This window comes from Haematobia irritans, chromosome 3 (genome assembly GCF_050003625.1).
Source record: "Haematobia irritans isolate KBUSLIRL chromosome 3, ASM5000362v1, whole genome shotgun sequence".
In the NCBI taxonomy this organism is placed as follows: Eukaryota; Metazoa; Arthropoda; class Insecta; order Diptera; family Muscidae; genus Haematobia; species Haematobia irritans.
In genome coordinates, this window is record NC_134399.1 from 10,395,725 (window position 1) to 10,417,415 (window position 21,691).

Below are 21,691 nucleotides of genomic sequence, written 5' to 3' on the forward strand. Positions count from 1 at the left end.
TGTCGGCATACACGGTCGATAACAACCCCTCGCAGAATTTTCGCTATTAAATAAAACAGTGTATGCTTATGATCAAACTTTAAAAAGTCGATAATAACGACTCCGGATTTTTTTAGAAAATATAGCAACACATTTCTTATTATTAAAAATTTTCGCCAGAGGCCCTGTACACACCTCTGGCTATAGCCAGTATACCCATAACAAATATATAGGAAGTTTAACCACGGGATTAGTCGTGAGGACAATGTTATCGACCATTTGTATTTCCCCCAATGTTTGCCATTGGTTATGTAACAGGAATTTGAGCCTATATGATATTTATTTTTTTTATTTTGGAGTCAAAATAAATACGGAATATTAGCGGGAAAATGTCCTAGCGACAATATTTGAACCCTGGACAGACAAAAATTCCAGCCGGACATTCCAAACGACCAAAATACAGTTTATATCAAAAATAAAATTAGGCGTCGTCATTTCGACGAAGGATGACTGTCTAGGGTTAACTACGGTAATATTCGTTAGGGCGATATTATCGACAGTTTGCATTATCCCCAATGTTTGCCATTGGTTATGTAACAGGAATGTGAACCTATATGACTTTTATTTTTTATTTTGGAGTCAAATATATACGGAAAATTATCGGGAAAATGTCCCGACAGTTTTGAAGCCCTGGACAGACAAAAATTCCAACTGGGCATTCCAACACGACTCAGCAACATCGCCCTAAACACGAGTGAACAAAGAATGACTTATGCGCTTTACAGACTATCAGTTATTCCGGACGGAATGTCGGTGTTTGTAAAGAATCTTACAATGTGTCGAATCGATACGACTTGTCGGCGATGACTAAATAATCGGTAAATGTGTTATCGATCCCATAAACATGCAGCAGTATTGATTATGCCTTCGGACTTAACTTATAATGTGCACAATATATGGGATGTGTTCGACACGAGCACTGTTGTCCGGAATAACTGATAGTCTGCAAAGCGCATTAAACTGGAGGTTCCTCGCATCAATTTTAACGTTAGACTTTTACGTCTACAGCATTTTGTAGAGTAAGATTGGGACTAAAAATATCAAAGTGTGGATTGAGGCATAGCCGGTACCGCGAACTACTTTTGAGCAACGTGTGATGGCTTTGTCGGCCGTTTGAATGTGTCAAATACCGTAGAGTCACCCATTATTTGCTGGCGAAAATTTCGTTAGGACAACAGTATCGGTTATTTACATTTTCTGCATTATCGACACATAACTAAAATGCATTGAAAGATGTGAGTCCATATGACTCTTTTTATTTTGAAGTCAAAATATATACGGAATATTATGAGGACAACGACCTAACAACAGTATTAAAGCCCTGGACAAAGACAAAATTTGCAGCCAGACATCCCAACACGACTCAGCTACATCAAACTAAGCCCGAGTGAACCACATAACTGCGTTATCGATATGTAACTAAAATGTTTTGAAAAATTGTTAAGTCAATTTTATCCGTTATTAAATTGCTTTCGCATACGAAATACATGGCAGATCTACATTATCGACATCGAAATAAAATTTCCACTAGTGATATATACATCGAGCTACAAGAAATATATGACAAAAGTTATCATTAGAATTTATACAGAATTTCCTCTACAGATGCAGTGTGCAAATTAGACTTGGTGCTGGCCTAAACACATAAATGAAAATAGATTTCCTTATAGAAGTATTTCATTTATAGAATACATAATAAAAATATTATTTCTCCGTATCTTTTGTAAATATTATCATTATTTTTAATTACAACATTATGAGTGCTGTAGATATGTATTAAAATGACTAACACAGGGAGCTCTTATATAAAACCATGTACATGCATACATAACATTGCTAAAGCAACTAAGTGACTTCAGTGAGTGAGTGAAATTAAACCCAGAAAAATAAGTCTGTCTCACAAGTCTCACTCTAAACACTTGGCAAAAAACTTTCGTTTACATGTCGATAAATTAATTTTACATAGTTTACCCTCAAAACAAAAATGGTAGCCATTTTCAGGGCTTTTAAACATGGAAAAAACGAAAGTTAGCCACTTGCTAGTGAATAAAAATTAGTACGGCATTATCGACTTATACATTTTCTTCTATAAAACTCGATATGCACCCCTAGCGGAAATGTTACTGCCCTAAGAAATGCACTTATAAGAAAAAATCAGTGAGGTGTTGTTATCGACTTTTTGGTTTTTATACTCATAGTAATAAATAGGGCTGTTTTCTTTTAGCACTGAATGCAACATTTATATGGGCTATCCAGAACATCGTTGCACTGGTGTTCTATCCAGAACATCTCATCAGTGCAAGTCGCGCCGATATTGCCAGATTGTATTTTGATAAAGTGAAGCTTCTTCGATTCACAATAGCAATTTATTGTGACTAATTTATCGAAAAACATGAAATTCAAAGTGGTACAGTGTCATAAATAATCCCAGCAGTAAATATTTATTACTATTTGGGCACTTGATACATTAAAAATGCAAGATTTCACCTCTTTTCTGTGATTGTTTTTAAACAGCTGATGACAGTGTTGCATATTTTTGGAGATGTCCTGGATAAACGAGTACTCTGTTTTCTTTTAGTCCTTCACGGCTTAGGGTATCCAGTGCTAAAAGAAAACAGCCCTAATATCAAAACTGTTTTATTGACATACAAACGAAATTTCCACCGGAGATGCATACCGGCCATATCTAGTGAAAAATTTTTTAGTAAGATGTTATCGATTTACACGGAATTTTCATTAGCAAATATAGCAACAATTTCTTATAAATAGCGAAAATTTCGCTAGAGATGCATACCTGCCTTAAGAAATACATGTCAAACTGCCTTATTGCCAAGCAATCACGGTTGCCAATCGAGCCAAAAATAATCTACCAAAATTTGAAGAAAAAATATTATCTATTTTATTTCTATAGAAAATTTTGTTAAAATTTTATTTCTATAGAAAATTTTGAAAAATTTTATTTCTATAGAAAATTTTGTTAAAAATTTTATTTCTATAGAAAATTTAGAAAAATTTTATTTCTATAGAAAATTTAGAAAAATTTTCTAAAATTTTGTTTTAATAGAAAATTTTTCTTCCTTGAGAAAATTTTGTCAAAATTTTATTTCTATAGAAAATTTTGTCAAAATGTTATTTCTTTAGAAAATTGTGTTAAATCTTTATTTCTATAGAAAATTTTGTCAACATTTTATTTCTATGGAAAATTCTGCCTAAATTTTTATTTTCTTAGAAAATTTTGTCAAAATTTTATTTCTATAGAAAATTTTGTCAAAATTTTATTTCTATAGACAATTTTGTCAAAATTTTATTTCTATAGAAAATTTTGTCAAAATTTTATTTCTATAGAAAATTTTGTCAAAATTTTATTTCTATAGAAAATTTTGTCAAAATTTTATTTCTATAGAAAATTTTGTCAAAATTTTATTTCTATAGAAAATTTTGTCAAAATTTTATTTCTATAGAAAATTTTGTCAACATTTTATTTCTATAGAAAATTTTGCCAACATTTTATTTCTATAGAAAATTGTGTCAAAATTGTATTTCTATGGAAAATTCTGTCTAAATTTTATTTCTATAGAAAATTTTGTATAAATTTGGGAGAAAACTTGATATCTTAACACGCTTCTTTGCTGTTATAAATAACAAAAATCTTTGAGTGTATAACCAATTTAGATTGTGAACTAAAATTCTGCTATAGTTTGCAGGTTCTTCTTGATATTTGTTTAACTTCTGCTCCTACATACATATCGTCATTTATTTTATGCTTGCATAATCTTTTGCACTAATTCCAAAGAAAGTTTTTTTTTTACATATTCTTAATTTCGAAATATAATTTGAATGTGATATAAAAGCTATACTTATGAATTAAAAGTGCAACTTTGAGTACATGTCAATCTTTGCATAGACCTCAATATGCATCTGAGAAATCCCATCCTCATTATGGGTATTCATCATATTTCGCTATTTGTTAACAACAAAGACAAGAACCAACTCGAGAAAAAAAAAACATTGTAGAGATTTATGTAAATCTATGCAAGAATTGTGGCATTTGTTAGCATTTCTTTCTTTGGTTGGTTTTGAACAAAATTAAAAGAGAAATGAGCAAAAATGTTTCACGACTAACGAGCTAAAATCTCCTGTGGATGCGACAAAATGATTGTATGGAAAGGCTCAAATACTCGGCAGTTCCAAAGCCACCCACCTCTAAATTTTTTTCTTTTTTTCTGAATTTAAATAACTTTGTAGTCCCCAACGTTTCTTATAAAAGTTGTTGGCAGTCATGTCACTGCTATGGCATTTCTCTTCTATGCCTCTGTATTTGTGTTGCACTTTTTAACCACCATTGGAAGGTTTTTTTGCCATAGAGGAAAATATTTGTGCCAGGCAACTTTTATATTTTAATAAATTTTAATTATGCATTGACATGAAAAGATTATCAACTTTACCATTATGTTGTTCTTGTGTTCTTTTTCTTGTTACATAAGTATCATAAGTTGTACATTTTATTTTTTAATTACTACTCGCTGAGAATACGGGCAAAGGAATCCTCCAATCCTGCTACAACCCCCTCATGATCTTGGCAAGTATTCGCTTTATAATTGGTTGAATACGAGTTTTTTTAATATACACACATACTCGTATATGAATCTTGGAGGCTATATAAAATAAAACAGAATCAGGTCAGGTCATTTAAAGATATCTCATTTACAAGTATTCTTCAAAACTGTTCTAACTAGATCTCCGGGGTAGGGGAGAATTTTATGGATTGTATAACAGTATTAAAACTCATTTTGCGATGTAAAGAATGGTATGCAACTCAAAAAAATTTTTGCTATCAAAAATTCCTTCAGAAGTTATCAATTTTTTCCCCATAAAACTGCATTATCGGCACTTGAAAATGTCTTAGATCCGATGTATATAATTTTGCCATAAGCTCCTTATTAGGGGTGCACTAAAATCAAAAATAAATCAGTAAGTGAAAGTTTAAAATTATACCTCTTTATTGGTAATTTTAATATTACTTGATGGGCTGGTAGCAAATTTTTATAAAGTTTATATTTTTCAAAATGGAATTTTTGAGAAATGTAATCGTGAAAACTGGGGATTTTAGCGACTAAACTCGAAATTAATATCCACCTCAAAGCCACCAAAGGTATGCTCCTCTAGCGAATAATTTCGTTTTCCTGCCGATAACGCAGTTCATCCCTGCATTTCTTGTGAGAGCAATCGATAAAAACTCATCGTGGAATTTTCGTTAGCAAATACAGCAATGCTAGAGGTGCATACGGGTAGTATGGGAGTAAAATGTAAACATATATGCGATATTATCGATTGTTTATATTTTTAGGTTAGATATGAATTTGTTATAGGTTCAATGTGCAACAGGGATGGTAAATAATGTTGACGAAAAATTACTAAACATGTATTTAAAATGTATTTTTCGAAGCCAAAAGTTAGCACCTTTCATAATATAGCACCTTACATAATATAAAATTTAAAGATTATTGTAAAAGTATATCTATATTTAAATCTACGCCGATTTGGACAATTTTTTTTTTAGTTTTTCTAAAAAAAATTGTATTTTGCAAAATTTTATTTCGATAGAAAAAAAAGAGCCAGAATTGAAATATGGGGGTCGCTAATATGGGGGCTATATACAATTATGAACTTGATATGGACCAATTTTTGTGTGATTGGGACCGATATGGACCTAGTTAGGCATGGTTGTTAACGGCCATATACTAGCACAATGTACCAAATTTCAACTGACTCGAATGAAATTTGCTCCTCCAAGAGGCTCCAAAACCAAATCTCTGGATCGGTTTATATGAGTGCTATATATGATTATGGACTGATATGGACCACTTTTGGCATGGTTGTTAAATATCATATACTACCACCACGTACCAAATTTCAATCAGATCGGATGAATTTTGCTTCTCCAAAATGCACCGGAGAACAAATCTGGGGATCGGTTTATATGGGGCTATATATAATTATGGACTGATATGAACCAATTCCTGCGTGGTTGTTGGATACCATATACTAACCTCACGTACCAAATTTCAACCGAATCGGATGAATTTTGGTCTTCCAAGAGGCTCCGGAGGTCAAATCTGGATATCGGTTTATATGGGGGCTATATATAATTATAGACCGATTTAGACCAATTTTTGCATGGTCATTAGAGACCATATACTAACACCATGTACCAAATTTCAGCCGGATCGGATGAAATCGGGGGACCGGATTATATGGGGGCTATACATAATTATGGAGCGGTGTGGACCAATTTTTGCATGGTTGTTAGAGACCATGTACTAACACCATGTACCAAATTTCAGCCGGATCAGATGAAATTTGCTTCTCTTAGAGGCTCCGCAAACCAAATCTGGGGATCGGTTTATATGGGTGCTATATATAATTATGGACCGATGTAGACAAATTTTTGCACGTTTGTTAGAGACCATATACTAACACTATGTACCAAATTTCAGCCGGATCGGATGAAATTTGCTTCTCTTAGAGGCTCCGCAAGCCAAATCGGGGGATCGGTTTATATGGGGGCTATACATAATTATGGACCGATGTAGACCAATTTTTGCACGTTTGTTAGAGACCATGTACTAACACTATGTACCAAATTTCAGCCGGATCGGTTGAAATTTGCTTCTCTTAGAGGCTCCGCAAACCAAATCTGGGGACCGGTTTATATGGGGGCTATACATAATTATGGAGCGATGTGGACCAATTTTTGCATGGTTGTTAGAGACCATGTACTAACACCATGTACCAAATTTCAGCCGGATCAGATGAAATTTGCTTCTCTTAGAGGCTCCGCAAGCCAAATCTGGGGATCGGTTTATATGGGGGCTATACGTAAAAGTGGACCGATATGGCTCATTTGCAATACCATCCGACCTACATCAATAACAACTACTTGTGCCAAGTTTCAAGTCGATAGCTTGTTTCGTTTGGAAGTTAGAGTGATTTCAACAGACGGACGGACATGCTCAGATCGACTCAGAATTTCACCACGACTCGGAATATATATATACTTTATGGGGTCTTAGAGCAATATTTCGATGTGTTACAAACGGAATGACAAAGTTAATATACCCTCATCCTATGGTGGAGGGTATAAAAATGTTCTCATGTTTTCAACTGTAATCGGAATTCCAATTCCATTCATGTCATAATTTCCATTGCTGTGCACCCTCAAAAAAATCGCTTCTCTAACATATGTTCCAAACATATTTTGCAGGAAGCACATATATTATTGGATACCGCCGAAACATTAATATGTTTGTTTTATGTGACCATATTATATGTTTGGAAGCATTTTGAGTCCAAGAATAGTATATGCTTGGAAGAATTCCCCAAAGAAGATTATGTTCATTCCCTCACATAATTTTCACTTCCACGAAATTTTTGAGTTCTTCGCATCTTTTTCTGTAATACAAATATGCTGTTTTTTTTTTCAAATGTATATTCTCTTGGTTCCGAATATCTATTCTCTTTATTCCGAATACTCATTCTACTATTCAAATTAAATAATATTTAGACATAAGCATACCAAATTTTTGGACTTATTATAAAACAGTTTTCCGAAACAACATACATTCACAGAAATTGCTCTCATTTCATTCTCTCGCTGTGTTATGTTGATATTTTTTATTCAACCCTCCCGGTTTCCATATCTATTTCTTTCTCTATACTAACTCTCTCTCTCTGTCGCTCTCTGAATAAAGTATCACAACATATATATGTTTACTTGAAATTTGTAAATTTATATATGTTTACATTCACACATATTATTTTTATGAAACATTCATGCCCCAAACATACAAACATAACATACACCCAGAAAAAAGTGACCCCTTCTTTAAGTTAAAATGAACTTATTGTGAAGAAAGTTGAACTTCGTATAGCGCCAAAGACATTTTTATTTGTTTGAACGATGTGATTTTCGTAGAAATTAGGAATAATGCATTCCATATATTAGTTAACATTTTCCTATATTTATATACCACTATACTACAGAATGAAAAAATTTAACTAATTTGAATTCATATATGGAATGATTTTATTGACATTTTTTCATTCATTTCGACAAATCTTACACATTTGTGGTAAAACTTTTACTTCATAATTAGAACTGCTTACCTTCGTTTTTAAATACAATTTTATTTATTTCTATAAGCAATTTTATCTTCAATAAAAGACATGTTTTATTAATATATTGAATATATTTATTAAGAATCAACAGCATCGAATCTCTTTGAAATATTAGTTTATTATTCCACTATTTCCAATTTCCGTGTGATATTATCAACTAAAAAAGGCACTTTTTCTTCTTCTTGTACTTTTCACTTTTAATAAGTTGCTGCCTAACGATTTTGTCCTCCTTTTACAATTTCAATACCTACAAATATAAAAAATCATAAAACATTTTTGTTGCAAAAGGTTAGCGTCACTGAATATTACCTGATAATTGAAGATTCCAAAATGAAGACAAATGAAAGGGTTGTTATTCTGCTGGTGTTTTCTTTCTTTATACACTATCACGAACATTGATAGATTTATTTAAAAAAACGAAAATTTTTCTCACTAATTTAAAATAACAAATATTTTATATATTTTATTTGTTATTTTTTATATTATTTTACCATATTATTTTTTTACAATCTCTCCGTATACCAAAACAACGCGATTCCAACTAAAAAAACAACCGACGCGCAAATATATCGATTACACCCACGCGCAAACACATCGATTACGATGACAGGTATCGATTACAGGTAGACAATAGAAATTTAGGAAAATTTCCTATATTCTAACAAGTGTGTTTCCTTAAGTTTTGAAAGGATTGCATACTTCTTAGTACGAATGAACTAAAATATTTTTCTATGCCAAGTGTTGTTCGTATGTATGAAAAACTTTCTATTATAAAGGAAGTCGCAATTATCATTTTATAAGAAATTTTACTAATTTTGAGGAAACTTGGTTTTAGTTCGGTTTTTGTTTATTTTTACGAATGCTTTGTTATCGGTGAATAAAATTTTCTTTTTCAGTAGTAAATTCTTATACCCAGCGAAGAAAATAGTATGAGTAAAATTCCATGCCTTATTATAGTTAATGAACTATTCCTAACTGCTTACAGTTTAGGATTTTTTTACTGAAACGAGTAAATTTTATTATTTTTCACAAAAATTTACCTTAATGGAAATAAAATGGATAAACTATATTGATGAAAATTTTTTCCTTTAGTTTCGAAGGCACTTTTTTCTGGGTGTATTAACATATGTGTCCCAAACATTTTGTGTTAGTTTAGGAACATTACATGTTTGCACTTAAATATATTGTGTTTAAAAATTGTGCCCGAAACACATTTTGTTTATATCGGAACATATGAAAAACATATTTTTCTAACAGTGTGTAGATGAAGTTATTTTCCCTGTAAGTATTATTAAAATACTCACGAGTATTTCCATATTTGAACTCGACAAATTTATGTTGTCCTCTGTGAAACATAATTTGAAATTTGTCGAAGAATTCGTCACTGAAATTCATTACTGATCAACATGAATCGAATGAAATTGAAATAAGCATTAAAAATATAAAGATGCTTACAACGTACACCGCACAGATTGTTTTTTTTTAATAAAAGTTCATAATTTTAAAATTGCTTCAAATCAATACCTTATTTAAAAGTTATCCGACTATGTAATAGATCTTTTAAATTATCCATATTCATATATTATGCACATTTTTTTTGCTGACAAATGCGCCTTAAAGACTATCCCCCATGTTCTGGTTTATGAATTCGAAAAACGCAAAATTTTTAACTGTCAATAAATTTTGAACCACTTCATATTTTGGCGAGAATTTTTTTCTATTTAATTTCATTATCCATAAGAACAGTATGTAAAAATTGAGTTTTGTATTTCATTGTGGTTCAGAAACTAGCGATTGAGTAAAAAGGGGGTATAAGTTTTTCCGGACGGAAGGTCTGTGTTTGTAAAGAATACGATACGACAATTCGTTGATGATTATTTAAATCGGTAAATATGTTATCGATCCCCCAAAACATGCTGCAGTATCGATTATGCCTTCGGACTTGACTTATATAACTGTCGTGTCGAACTTATAGTCTGCAAGGCGCATGAATTTTAACTGGCTTGATATTTTTTTGTGATTTTTGGTGCGTTTTCCCATTCGGGATTTGGCATCACTGAATAAACTTCGGCAAAGTGAGAAAAACAATCGCGAGAGAGAGCAACTATTTTGCTAAATACAACCTTTTGCACATAACGGATTCCAAACAAATCATAAGAAACAAAAAATACATACAATATAGCAAATAGTAGTAGTGCAGCAAAACTATTATTTATAGTATACTAAAACTATATATAATTTTAGTATACTAAAACAAAACATACTCTTGTTTATTTCAAAGACAATAAACCTGAGGAAGATAGGAAATTGGCTTGCGTCATACCAAATGTTGCATTTACCATGTTAGTTTCATACATGTTCGTAATTTTTTTATTTCTTTTTCATTTTTATTTTTTAAATGAAAAACTTAATTTTCTTAATGAAATAATGTTAAATTTTAGGCAACAACAAAAAAACTACATTTTCCCGTTTAAGGAAGTTTATTTCGTGCACTTAATTTCATTTTATTTGCAATTTAATGCTATGTCAATACTTGTCGTAACGCGTTTGGTTCGAGTATTAAACTAATGTGGTAAATGGTTTGATGTGCTCAGTAGCCAATCTCCCATCTTCCTCTTCTATAATCTATGGTTTATTTAACTAATATAACATAATACAACAAAACCAAGAAACTTACTTGTCTCAGTTGATTCCAAGCAACTATGAATTCTCTTGATATTCAATGGTAAACGGAAAACGTTTAGCACAATAGTAACTGACAATGGCAACAACAACTTCGTATTAATTAATTAATCTATAGTCACATTTTGCAAATAAATAAACACAAAACTGTCCGAAGGATGGCAAATAAATACCGAAGAAGATCACATTGCACGAAACCGACTGAACAACGCAAGCTTAAAAAGTGAACTGTTAGTTACGCTATTGAAAAGAGAAAGAGAGGAAATGGATATAGATCTCTTTCTCCATTCTATAGATGGAAATGGAAAGAATCTCAGCTAGGGTTGCCAATTTATCGGCAAATGCCGCTTTTGGTCTCTTTGGAAAATTACGATATTAGCTCCTTTCACGTACCAAATAATAATGTTAAAACAAGTTCCCTGCCAACATTTTTTGAATTTGGGGGCGCTTCTGAGAATCCCCACTACGTCGAAAACAATCATATAAGACATCAAAAACTCGTCGGAAAAGCGCCGTCACTATTGAGAAGTTGTACCACGCCAAGTTACTACGAAAAAGTTTCTCATCAGTGCAATTATTAGGTGCCTATTTAGATCAATTTCGAAGGACGCCAATAAGAACCCCTGCAAACTATCAGAAAAAGTGCATTTTAAGATAATTGTAGAAGAATCATTGTGGTCAAGTAAAACACGATTGTGTAGATGTTTATTGATTTGATTAAACATTTATAATTTCTTATAAATATAACATTTTTCGGTTTATCTCATCACATTTAACATAATTTTTTGCATTAATAAAACAATGATGTTGAGTTTTAAGTAGCAAGTTACATATTGCAGCGTCTATCAGCCAGTTTGTTTATTTTCGATGGAGACAGCGTGCCTGGAAAAATATTTGAAAAACGATCACTTTATTCTATTTGGAAAGTCGAAAATTGTTCACCATATACCTTTCACAATTTTAAGCGTAATATCTATGTTTTCAGAACTTTATTTTCGTTTTTATTTAAATAAAATATAACAAGCTGGTTGCGCTTGGCGTTTCACAAAAAATAAAATGGCTCTTCTAACAGTAGTGATGGCAAAATACTTTCATGTACATTTTGTACTTTTTGATATGCTTCCCCCATCACAGTTCGCGATGGTTGTGGTGACATTTACGAGTCTGTGGTAGCGATGAGGATGAAATGGAACTTTGAAATGCTGGCAGGGTTTATACAGAAGTAAGTTCGGTCGGGCCGAATCTTAAATACCCACCACCATGAATCAACTATTATAGTTTCCTTTGAAATTTCAGGGGGGTTTGATGACAGATATTCTCCCGAGCAGAGCAGTTCAACTAGTACACTTCCCGAAGATAAATGTAACGATTTTACCTATTAAGATATCAGATTCTGGATTTATAAGAACCATTTTTGTTTGAGTTTTAGAGGAATCTTTAACAACTCTTGTAAGTGTGCAAGAAAATGATGAAATAACGCCTTGATTTGAAATCTAAAATCTGTAGATTTTTCACCCCCATTATTTAAATGATTACTAGAAGTAAAATCTGGAAATTTTACATTCAGTTTGAAGCAATTTTCATAATCAGTGCGACTTCTATACCCTCCAGAAGTGAAGTCGGTCTATATAGAGGGCTACCAAATGGACCGATAAAAACTAAATCCGATACATCTTTTTTTGTATACCAGTATATTTACTATTTCAGGCAAATGGAATAAAAACGACGGTTTCTAGAAACCCAAGGAGTTAAATCGGGAGATCGGTCTTATGGGGGCTAGACTAAAACATGGACCGATATTCACCATTTTCGGCACACGTCTTTATGATCCTAAAATACATCTAGATTTTAAATTTCAGGGAAATTGGATAAAAACTACGGTTTCTAATATCCCAAACAATAAAAATAATTTCTTGCACACCTATTTATAGTCCTAAAAAACCTCGAGGTTTTCAATTTCAGGCAAATTGAACAACAACTACGGTTTATAAAAGCCCAAAATGCAAAATCGGGGATCGATCTATAAGGGGGCTATACTAAAACATTGACAGATACGCACATCTTTATGGTCGTAAAAAATTTCTAGATTTAAAATTGCATGCAAATTGGATAAAAACTACGGTTTCTATAAGCCCAAGAAATAAAATCGTGAAATCGGTCTATATGGGGGATATACCAAAACATGACCCACTACACACCATTTTCGGCACACGTATTTGTGGTCCTACAATACCTCTAGATTTCCAATTTCAGGCAAATTGGATAAAAACTACGGTTTCTATAAGCCCAGGAAGTAAAATCGGGAAACCGCTCTATATGGTGGCTATACTAAAACATGGACCGATACTCACCATTTGTGGCACACCTCTTTGTGGTCCTAAAATACCTCTAGATTTCCAACTTCAGGCAAATTGGATTTAAACTACGAACTCTATAGGCCCAAGAGGTAAAATCAGGAGATCGACCTATGTGGGAGCTATACCAAAACATGGACCGATACTCACCATTTTTGTCAACCTCTTATGGTCCTAAAATACCTCTAGATTTCCAACTACAGGCAAATTGGATTTAAACTACGAATTCTATAAGCCCAAGAGGTAAACTCAGGAGATCGGTCTATGTGGGAGCTATACCAAAACATGGACCGATACTCCCCATTTTTGTCAACCTCTTTATGGTCCTAAAATACCTCTAGATTTCAAATTTCACGCAAATTGTTAAAAACTACGGATTCTAAAAGCCAAAGAAGTAAAATCGGGAGATCGGTCTATATGGAGGCTATACCAAAAAATGGACCGATACTCACCATTTTTGGCACATGTCTTTACGGTCCTAAAATACCTCTAGATTTCAAATTTCAGGCAAATTGGATGAAAACTACGGCTTCCATGCACAAATGCACAAGTATGTATTTAAGGTCATAATAAAACCCTGTTGATTTTGGACAAAATCGGTTCCAATTTAGATATTGTAAATTGTAAAAAATCAATATATACGCTTCACAGAATTTATCGCTCCCATAAGGAATATATGGCAAAACTATATTGTTGGCATTCAACAGGAATTTTCGTAATAACTGAATCGTTGTTATAGAATGTTTACATTTTTACCATAAAGTCATAAAGGTATGCTCCTCGTTTTCCTGTCGATAACGCAGTTTATACTTGCATTTCCTATGAGAGCTAAATGTAAACAATCGATAAAAACGCATCGTGGAATTTTCATTAGCAAATATAGCAATGCTAGAGATGCATACCGGGCTTATGGAAGTAAAATGTAAACACAAAAAATTCTGTATGCGATTTTTTTCCATTGTTAATGTTTTGAGTTAGATTAGATATGGTTTCTCATCACAATGGACTGACTAGTCTAAGTGAGCCTGTATCAAATCGGGCTGCCACTTTAACCTAGATATAATTTTATTTTAGGTTCAATGTGAACCGAGCTATCTGCATGCGGAAATTTCTTTTGCATTCCAAAATGAAAAACATCAGTAACATGGTCCCATCGAAAATCTCGCTTGCCTATGCATTTGGTATGGCTGGCAGAAATTTCACTAAAGCTGCATATCAACCTTGAAGTTCCATACTGGCCATTATTGGGAGCAGTACATAAAAGCTTTAGAGCAAAATTTACTGGCATGAAAACGATATATCCGATAACGATATATTTCGTTTGCGTGCCACCTTTTGTCTATGTATTTCTAATGAGAGTAAAATGTAAACAGTCGATAATAACGCTTCACTGAATTTTCTTTAGCATATATAGCAAAGCATTTCTTATTGGAAGCTAAGCTATCCGCAAGATCTGCTATCGGGCCTTGAAGGAAGAAAATTTGTTTAAATCATGCCTTGGATCATTTCTTTCAAATTTGGTGTTAAATACGCAATACTGGCAACACTGATTGCCGCTATAGGTAAACAGATAAACCGCTACAATGACTAAACTGATTTCCATTGAGATGACAACACTACAATCATATGTTTTGTGTTTTGTTGCCGTAGTAATCGTTGCTTCCTGAAAAAATACTACTAGGGACAAAGAAATACACTGAAATGGAGGGCAAGGATAATCGATCTAAAGAGTAGGTATAGGCACAGTTCTAAAGTAAGCACCAATAACATTCTGTATTTATTTGGCCAGTAAACGCCACAAAATGAAAAGTCATTATCGTAATAAAAGCAAGTACTGCAAAACATCTTCAAGTTCCGGCCCAGAACCTCCCATAAGAGGCTATGTGGATGTTGTTGATTCGAGTGATGAACGCTTTGTCGATAGAAATGAATGGATTAAAGGTCGCGCACAAAAGATCAAATCTCAAATGGGAAATGAACGTGATTTGTACGATTTGAATATTGAAGACGAGGAAAATGAACAAATGCGAGCCGGAGACTTTAAACTAATGACCCAACTTCCTATGTCCACGGGGGGATATTTTAAATTTTCCTCAGAAAAACAATGGGAGCAGGCAGAGAATGAACCATTCCTAGATAATACCGAAGCAAGTGAATACTTCACACTAAATCTGAAATTGATTAATGTGGGCCTTCAAACAATTCCTTTTTATAAACGCATGGATTTCTCATCGTCCATGTTCACTCAGGAGCAATTGAATACTATGGAAAAATCTGCAGAATTGGCAGAGAAAACCTATCAAAATGTGTTGAAGGAACACATTGAAAATCCAAGGATTAAGATAAATTCTGCTAGTCGCAAAACCAATTCAGCTAAAAGTCAAAAATCTCAAAATTCTAATACAAAGAAATCTACAGAGGGTCATGATGAATTGGATGAACTCTTAAATATGACCGCAGATCAAATGTCCAAGACAAGTTTACAATCTGGCCATAATACACCAGCTGTTGTGAATCCACCATCAACACCGGGAAATAATGAGGCCACCACTGGTGATAACAAGGATGATATCCAACAATGGTTGGATAATGTTTTAGATGAATAAAATAGAAATATTTACTTATTACCAGGATAAGTAAATTATTGTAATCAAAAAATGTTAAACATTAATATTGCTTATGAATTGTGGGTCAGATGCATATTATTTCTTAAATTATTTGCAAACTACTGCCAATAAAATTAAATTAAAATAATTCATTTTGTAGTTTTTGTAAGAATATCGTAAGTTTTTTTTTAAGAAATAACCATTAAGTCCAACGTCTTCCTGCGTCATTTTGACTACGAACTGTAAATTGCATCGTGAGCAAAAATGATAACCAAAATTTAGGTTATTTTCCAGAGAGGTGTTACTCGATTGAACATCATCGAGGAAATATATTCTTTTTATTATTAAAGAAAAAACAGAGACTTTATAGCAATTTAAAATGCAAAATATTTTATTATTATTGTTTACGATCAGAGAACATTTCTAAGCTAAATCATCTACAAAAGAAGATGCAATATCTTCTAGCAATTGATCATCGTCCATACCTAGACTCTCATCAAGGTCCTCCTTTTGCGTGTTTTCTTCAATTCGTGCCTTTTTAGGGCTAGGGGAATCCTCCTCGACTATGATGTTATTTGCTGGTGGCGCTAGATAGTTTCCGCCATCGGATATACTGATTACATGGGGAGCAAGTGGACTATCGCAATCTTCCTCAACACGTAGGATAATATCGGGAGATTTTTGGTTATCACGATAATGTTCATGATTAACATCACCATTGCTGATGGGGGATATGATTCTACAGTCTTCATCATTTTCCGAATCAATTAATTTAATATGACTATGACCATCACTGGTCTTAATGGGAGATATGATTCTACAGTCTTCATCATTATCCGATTCGTTGACATCAACATAGTCACTTATTTCAAAAACTACAGGGCTATTATTTTCATTTGTCTCCTTTGGAACTTCATCTTCGTCAACTATATTAACTTCATTTCCATTAACCAAAGGTTTTACAATCTCGTTTTGTCCATTTTCCAATGCTTCTTCAACATCGCCGTCGCTCTCTTCACCAATCAACTGAGGAGGAGCAAGTGGATCTGCCAACAAACGCTCTTGTCCCAATATTATAAATGCATTGCGTATATCACGACCATCGATGGGAAATACCAATGATTCTTTTTGTGGATGAATCAGTTTTTCAAGATTTTGCAGAATACCATTGCAATGAGTTCGTATTCTTATGTTACCATCACGGCAGCAGGCATTGCTTAAAATCATCAAAATTATATCCATAGGTGGAGGCGAAAGATGATGAGGTGTTGTAACCATAACATAAAGAGCATTAAAGGTTTCCAAACGGCATTGAGCGTTGCTGTACAAATTGGCCTGTTCCTTGGCTATTTCATAAAATTGTGTACAAATCTGTAGAATCGTTGTGTGTAAAAGTCTTACTTTGGTAGGCTTCAGGAATGGAGCTATAGAAAGCAGTAACTCTTGTAGACACCGTAAAGCTGCAATGCATACCATTTGTCTACGATCTTCCTTTTGTGCCACTACAAGCTTTCCCGCTTTGGTATTGGTTTTCGATATATTCGAACGTTCATTTTGAGCTTTGTGTAATTGCCGTTTCATCTTCTTGGACATGTGCTTGCCAGCCCCAGGACACACTTGTAGCGTTAGCTCATTCTGCTCTGGTGTAATGTCAGCTAAAATTTCATTTATCAACTGCTCCGCTATGACATCACAGCGACTGGCACTGTTTTGTATTTTACACCACAATGAAATACTTTCATAGATTTTAGATCGTAGCAAGGCAAATGGTTTCTGTTGTCCATTATTTTCCCCACAGCTTGTAGACTTGAGAATATCCATCAGCAATCCCAATACCAGATTATAGTAAGGTAACAGATGACCACGTAAAATACAGACAATTGCATCCAATAATTGTAAGAGATCTATATGTACCTTTGGCATAAGTAAAGCAAGGGCTATATTATCAGTTATGGGATTTTGATGAAGAAGGCTGGAAGTGACACTTAAACCCCGGTAGATAAGGCCCAACAACATTCTGGGTAATATGGGCTTCTCCGTGGGATAGGGTTCTTTCAGGGCAGCAATCAGATATTGAAGCAAATTGTGGAACCGGACATAAAGTTGTGCAGCCCTATTAACGGGCTCGTCGGAGAGGTCCAGCTTCTCCAGAGCCAATTGTTCTTGTATAACATTATCATCCCATATTTCATTACAATTTGCAAACATTTCATCGAAAACTGCATGGATACTGCCCACCAGCTGAGTTTGATATATCTTCCAATTTGATTTTTGACTTGAACTTCTAACTTCACCACCACCACTTACTTGTTGTAAAAGATGCAAGCATTTGGCATTGTTCAAAACTATTTCATGTTGCAACGAGTCATGGAACTTGGAAAGAAATTTCTCTATGGTTTTTCTGGAGGGGCCACTGGATGTGGGATACAAACGCAAACAAATTTCCAAGCATCTAAGGGCAGAAAAGGCACTTTCCGCAGGCACATAATTGAGGGATTCATATATTTTCGAGATATGGCCAGTGGCAAAAGATTTGGCCAATTCTGTAAAATGCAAAGACTTCGTAGCAATTTTTCCTAAAGCTTCATAGGCCACAGAAGATTCTTTTGGCTGCATTTGGGCATGACAAGCCTTTATGGCTAATGAAGTCCATAAATTTCCAGTCTTGTTGAACACTTCTGCTGGACATTGATCGAGAAATTTATTCAATAGCCTCAATCCCAATGGTCTTGTTGTGGCCTTTGAAAGCTGTGAGCTTATATTTTGCACTATGTCATTTAATTGATCGGCTTGCAAAGATAAAATCTGATCGTCCAATCCATCGATGTAAATGTCGAAATAATTACTTTCTGCCGATGAAACACTTTGGAAAACCGATTCCATTGTCGTTTTGCTAAGCAAATGGGCAAACAATGAAAAACGTGTATTATTACGGTATTGCCATATGTTTTATATGGCAATTCCATGTTGCCATGTTGCAATAGGTATCCTCACCTATTGCAGCATAATAGGTAGAGTTTAAGAAACATGAAATTCAAGAACCCAAGAAAAGCATACATTTTCCAAACATTGTCATTCAAAATGTTTAATAATAATTCTGCAATATCTATGCAAAAAATCATTTACGTGCTTAGTATTCGTAGATAAGGATTTCTGTTTGATCTTGTATATGCTCCACATAAAAAAGATACGCAGTGTGGCAACACTCGTCATTAACAAAAAACATATGATTGCCAACAGAATAACGTGTTTTGCAAATGAAATTTGTGCCAAGAGACCAAATATAATTGTGAAATTCTTACTATACAAAATAATTAAATACGGATATAGGCAAACAAGGAAATTAAAAAGCCAGTAAAATGTCTAATTTCACGTGTATAAATTGTAGCGTAAAATTTGCCTCGGCGGATATTCAAAGGGAACACTATAAAACGGATTGGCACAGATATAATTTAAAACGTCGTGTTGCCGAACTTCCACCAGTCACTGCTGAAGACTTCCAGAGCCGTGTACTGCAAATGCGGAAGGAGGAGGCCAACGCCAATGAAGAGCGTCAAACGTGTCTGTACTGTAATGCCTGTCGTAAACAGTTTGGTAATGCAAAGGCCCATGATAATCATTTGAATAGCAAGAAGCATAAAGAAAATTTGGAGAAATTTGAAAGGGATGGCTTGGAAAAGGAAGTTACAACAAAATCGGTAGTTCAACAGCGGCCACATCCTGCAATAGCAGCTGCTGCTCAAGGCAAGGGTAAATTTGCCTTACAGCAAGTTAACCAGATGGAAGAAGACGACGACGACGATGATGATGAATATGAGGATTTGGAGGAAGAAGAAGTCGATTCCGATGAATTGGAGGAGATAGCCGAAAATCCACTTAAAGAGACAAATTGCTTATTCTGTACACATGAGGCAGAAGACCTTGTAGACAATTTGAAGCATATGTCTGAAACACATTCCTTTTTCATACCTGATGTTGAATATTGTACCGATGTGGAGGGTTTGCTTCACTATTTGGGAGAAAAGGTGGCTGTGTATTTCATTTGCTTGTGGTGCAATGATAGGGGTAAAACATTCTATTCTTTGGATGCTGTTCGTAAGCATATGGTCGACAAAGGCCATTGTCAAATGTTGCATGAAGGCCTGGCATTGGCTGAGTATTCGGATTATTATGACTACAGTTCAAGTTATCCCGATAATGTAAGTTGTCCTACACATTTGAATGCTTGAATTATTTCATTACTAATTCTTTTAATATAATCCACCAGGAGGAGGGCATGGATATTGACGAAGAAGTTGTTCCAGAACTTTTGGATGGTGATGAATATCAACTGGTATTGCCATCGGGAGCAACAATTGGCCATCGTTCTTTGTTGCGTTATTATAAGCAACGTTTAAATCCAAATCGTGCTGTAGTTCCCAAAAAATCCAGTAAATTACATCATCTTTTGAGTACATATCGTGCCTTGGGTTGGTCGAAAACTGAACAGCAGGCTGCCGCTCGTAAAGCTCACGATATACATGTGATGAAGAGAGTTCAGGCTAAATGGCAAATGAAAATGGGAGTACGTGCTAACAAATTTCAAAAGCATTATCGTGCTCAAGTTATGTTTTAATTTATATTATATAATAATATAATTATATAATAATTTATCGTATAGATTAATATGGATAAAACAATGATAAAATATGAAATAAAAATACAAACGATTTATATAACATTTTAAAAATTATTGCCAATACACCTAGACCTCGCTTTGCGTCGCAGATACGTTCCAAAAAAACGCGACGCAAAGTGTATTATGAGTTTCTATGGCAAACCATGCAAAGATTGGAGACAGATAACAACGCAACTTCGAAAATCTAACGACGTAAAGTGAAAACTAGTTCTAATTCTGCAGCGGCCGTAATGTGGAACGACATTCGGATTCGGCAACAAGAAAGAGGAGGAGGTCCCTAGTCACTGAGCTTAACATAGAATTGGGCAGCACTCATTGATTAGAGAGAAGTTCGCCGCTTTTAGTAGCACAATGGCCTGAATAGTCTAAGGAGCCTGTAGTAAACATTTCAGTCCTTTGTGATACCTAAAGCGATGGACTTACCGATTCATTTTTCTGCCTAGTCTGAATGACAACAACGAGAATGACAATAATTCTTGAAACGGATTGATGTACACTTAGGCCACTATAGGTCCATTGTGATCCCTGGAGATTATTTTCCCAACTTCTTCTTCTTCGTGAGGTGGTCTCCTTTAAAGTCGCCCAACTTCAACTTCAATTTACCCGTCTTACTTAAAGTTAAAACACCCAAAAAATTGTCCTGATGAAGGCGAGTATGCTCTCTAAGCTACACTCCCGCAGATGGGTGAGAGTCTGAAAGAAAAGGAGCCCAGTATCTTATTTTTCTGAAGGATAATGCTGGACACTGGCATTTTCGCTCCCTTTCAATTTGGTTTACTCGCAACCTTCCGCATAGACCCAACGTTCTCGCTATAGATCATTATATTTGACTTAAATCCTGTACAGATGCTTCTTTATTCCCCATTAGTCCATTAGTTGGGAGCCACCGTGGTGCAATGGTTAGCATGCCCGCCTTGCATACACAAGGTCGTGGGTTCGATTCCTGCTTCGACCGAACACCAAAAAGTTTTTCAGCGGTGGATTATCCCACCTCAGTAATGCTGGTGACATTTCTGAGGGTTTCAAAGCTACTATAAGTGGTTTCACTGCAATGTGGAACGCCGTTCGGACTCGGCTATAAAAAGGAGGTCCCTTGTCATTGAGCTTAACATGGAATCGGGCAGCACTCAGTGATAAGAGAGAAATTCACCAAT

The 21,691-nt window shown here is 34.3% G+C and overlaps 3 protein-coding genes and 2 long non-coding RNA genes across 6 annotated transcripts; 2 read left to right on the forward strand and 3 right to left on the reverse strand.

The window, feature by feature from the left end:
• Positions 1-8,268: 8,268 nt before the first annotated feature.
• Positions 8,269-8,652, reverse strand: LOC142229334 (uncharacterized). Its single transcript, XR_012720381.1, has 2 exons — positions 8,527-8,652; positions 8,269-8,464 (listed from the first exon to the last, which is right to left on the reverse strand). It is a non-coding gene; the product is annotated as an uncharacterized LOC142229334 (long non-coding RNA).
• Positions 8,653-11,570: 2,918 nt separating this feature from the next.
• LOC142231498 (uncharacterized) lies at positions 11,571-12,104 on the reverse strand. The gene is made up of 2 exons (XR_012720810.1): positions 11,849-12,104; positions 11,571-11,781 (listed from the first exon to the last, which is right to left on the reverse strand). It is a non-coding gene; the product is annotated as an uncharacterized LOC142231498 (long non-coding RNA).
• Positions 12,105-14,861: 2,757 nt separating this feature from the next.
• Positions 14,862-16,007, forward strand: Aven (Apoptosis and caspase activation inhibitor). Of its 2 annotated transcripts, none has more exons than XM_075300787.1 (2): positions 14,862-14,983; positions 15,043-16,007. In XM_075300787.1, exons 1-2 carry the CDS (start codon positions 14,955-14,957, stop codon positions 15,857-15,859), a joined length of 846 nt encoding a protein of 281 aa, XP_075156902.1. In that variant the 5' UTR covers positions 14,862-14,954; the 3' UTR covers positions 15,860-16,007. The 2 variants fall into 2 exon arrangements, with proteins under 2 accessions (XP_075156902.1, XP_075156903.1); XM_075300788.1 differs by having other exon boundaries at positions 14,892-14,987.
• Positions 16,008-16,222: 215 nt separating this feature from the next.
• On the reverse strand, positions 16,223-18,780 carry LOC142228931 (proline-, glutamic acid- and leucine-rich protein 1). The gene has a single exon (XM_075299451.1). The coding sequence runs from the start codon at positions 18,740-18,742 to the stop codon at positions 16,283-16,285; it is 2,460 nt and encodes an 819-aa protein (XP_075155566.1). The 5' UTR covers positions 18,743-18,780; the 3' UTR covers positions 16,223-16,282.
• A 309-nt stretch (positions 18,781-19,089) lies between these two features.
• Positions 19,090-20,588, forward strand: LOC142229493 (cytoplasmic 60S subunit biogenesis factor ZNF622). The gene is made up of 2 exons (XM_075300053.1): positions 19,090-20,058; positions 20,127-20,588. The coding sequence occupies exons 1-2, from the start codon at positions 19,219-19,221 to the stop codon at positions 20,472-20,474; spliced, it is 1,188 nt and encodes a 395-aa protein (XP_075156168.1). The 5' UTR covers positions 19,090-19,218; the 3' UTR covers positions 20,475-20,588.
• The last annotated feature ends 1,103 nt before the right edge of the window (positions 20,589-21,691 follow it).

Bases quoted from the DNA above. Each gene is read 5' to 3' on its own strand.
- Aven (XM_075300787.1), top strand. From the start codon at position 14,955: ATGGAGGGCAAGGATAATCGATCTAAAGA. The intron at 14,984-15,042 runs GTAGGTATAGGC...TTATTTGGCCAG, and splicing joins AAGGATAATCGATCTAAAGA to TAAACGCCACAAAATGAAAA.
- LOC142228931 (XM_075299451.1), bottom strand. From the start codon at position 18,742: ATGGAATCGGTTTTCCAAAGTGTTTCATCGGCAGAAAGTAATTATTTC.
- LOC142229493 (XM_075300053.1), top strand. From the start codon at position 19,219: ATGTCTAATTTCACGTGTATAAATTGTAGCGTAAAATTTGCCTCGGCG. The intron at 20,059-20,126 runs GTAAGTTGTCCT...ATAATCCACCAG, and splicing joins GTTCAAGTTATCCCGATAAT to GAGGAGGGCATGGATATTGA.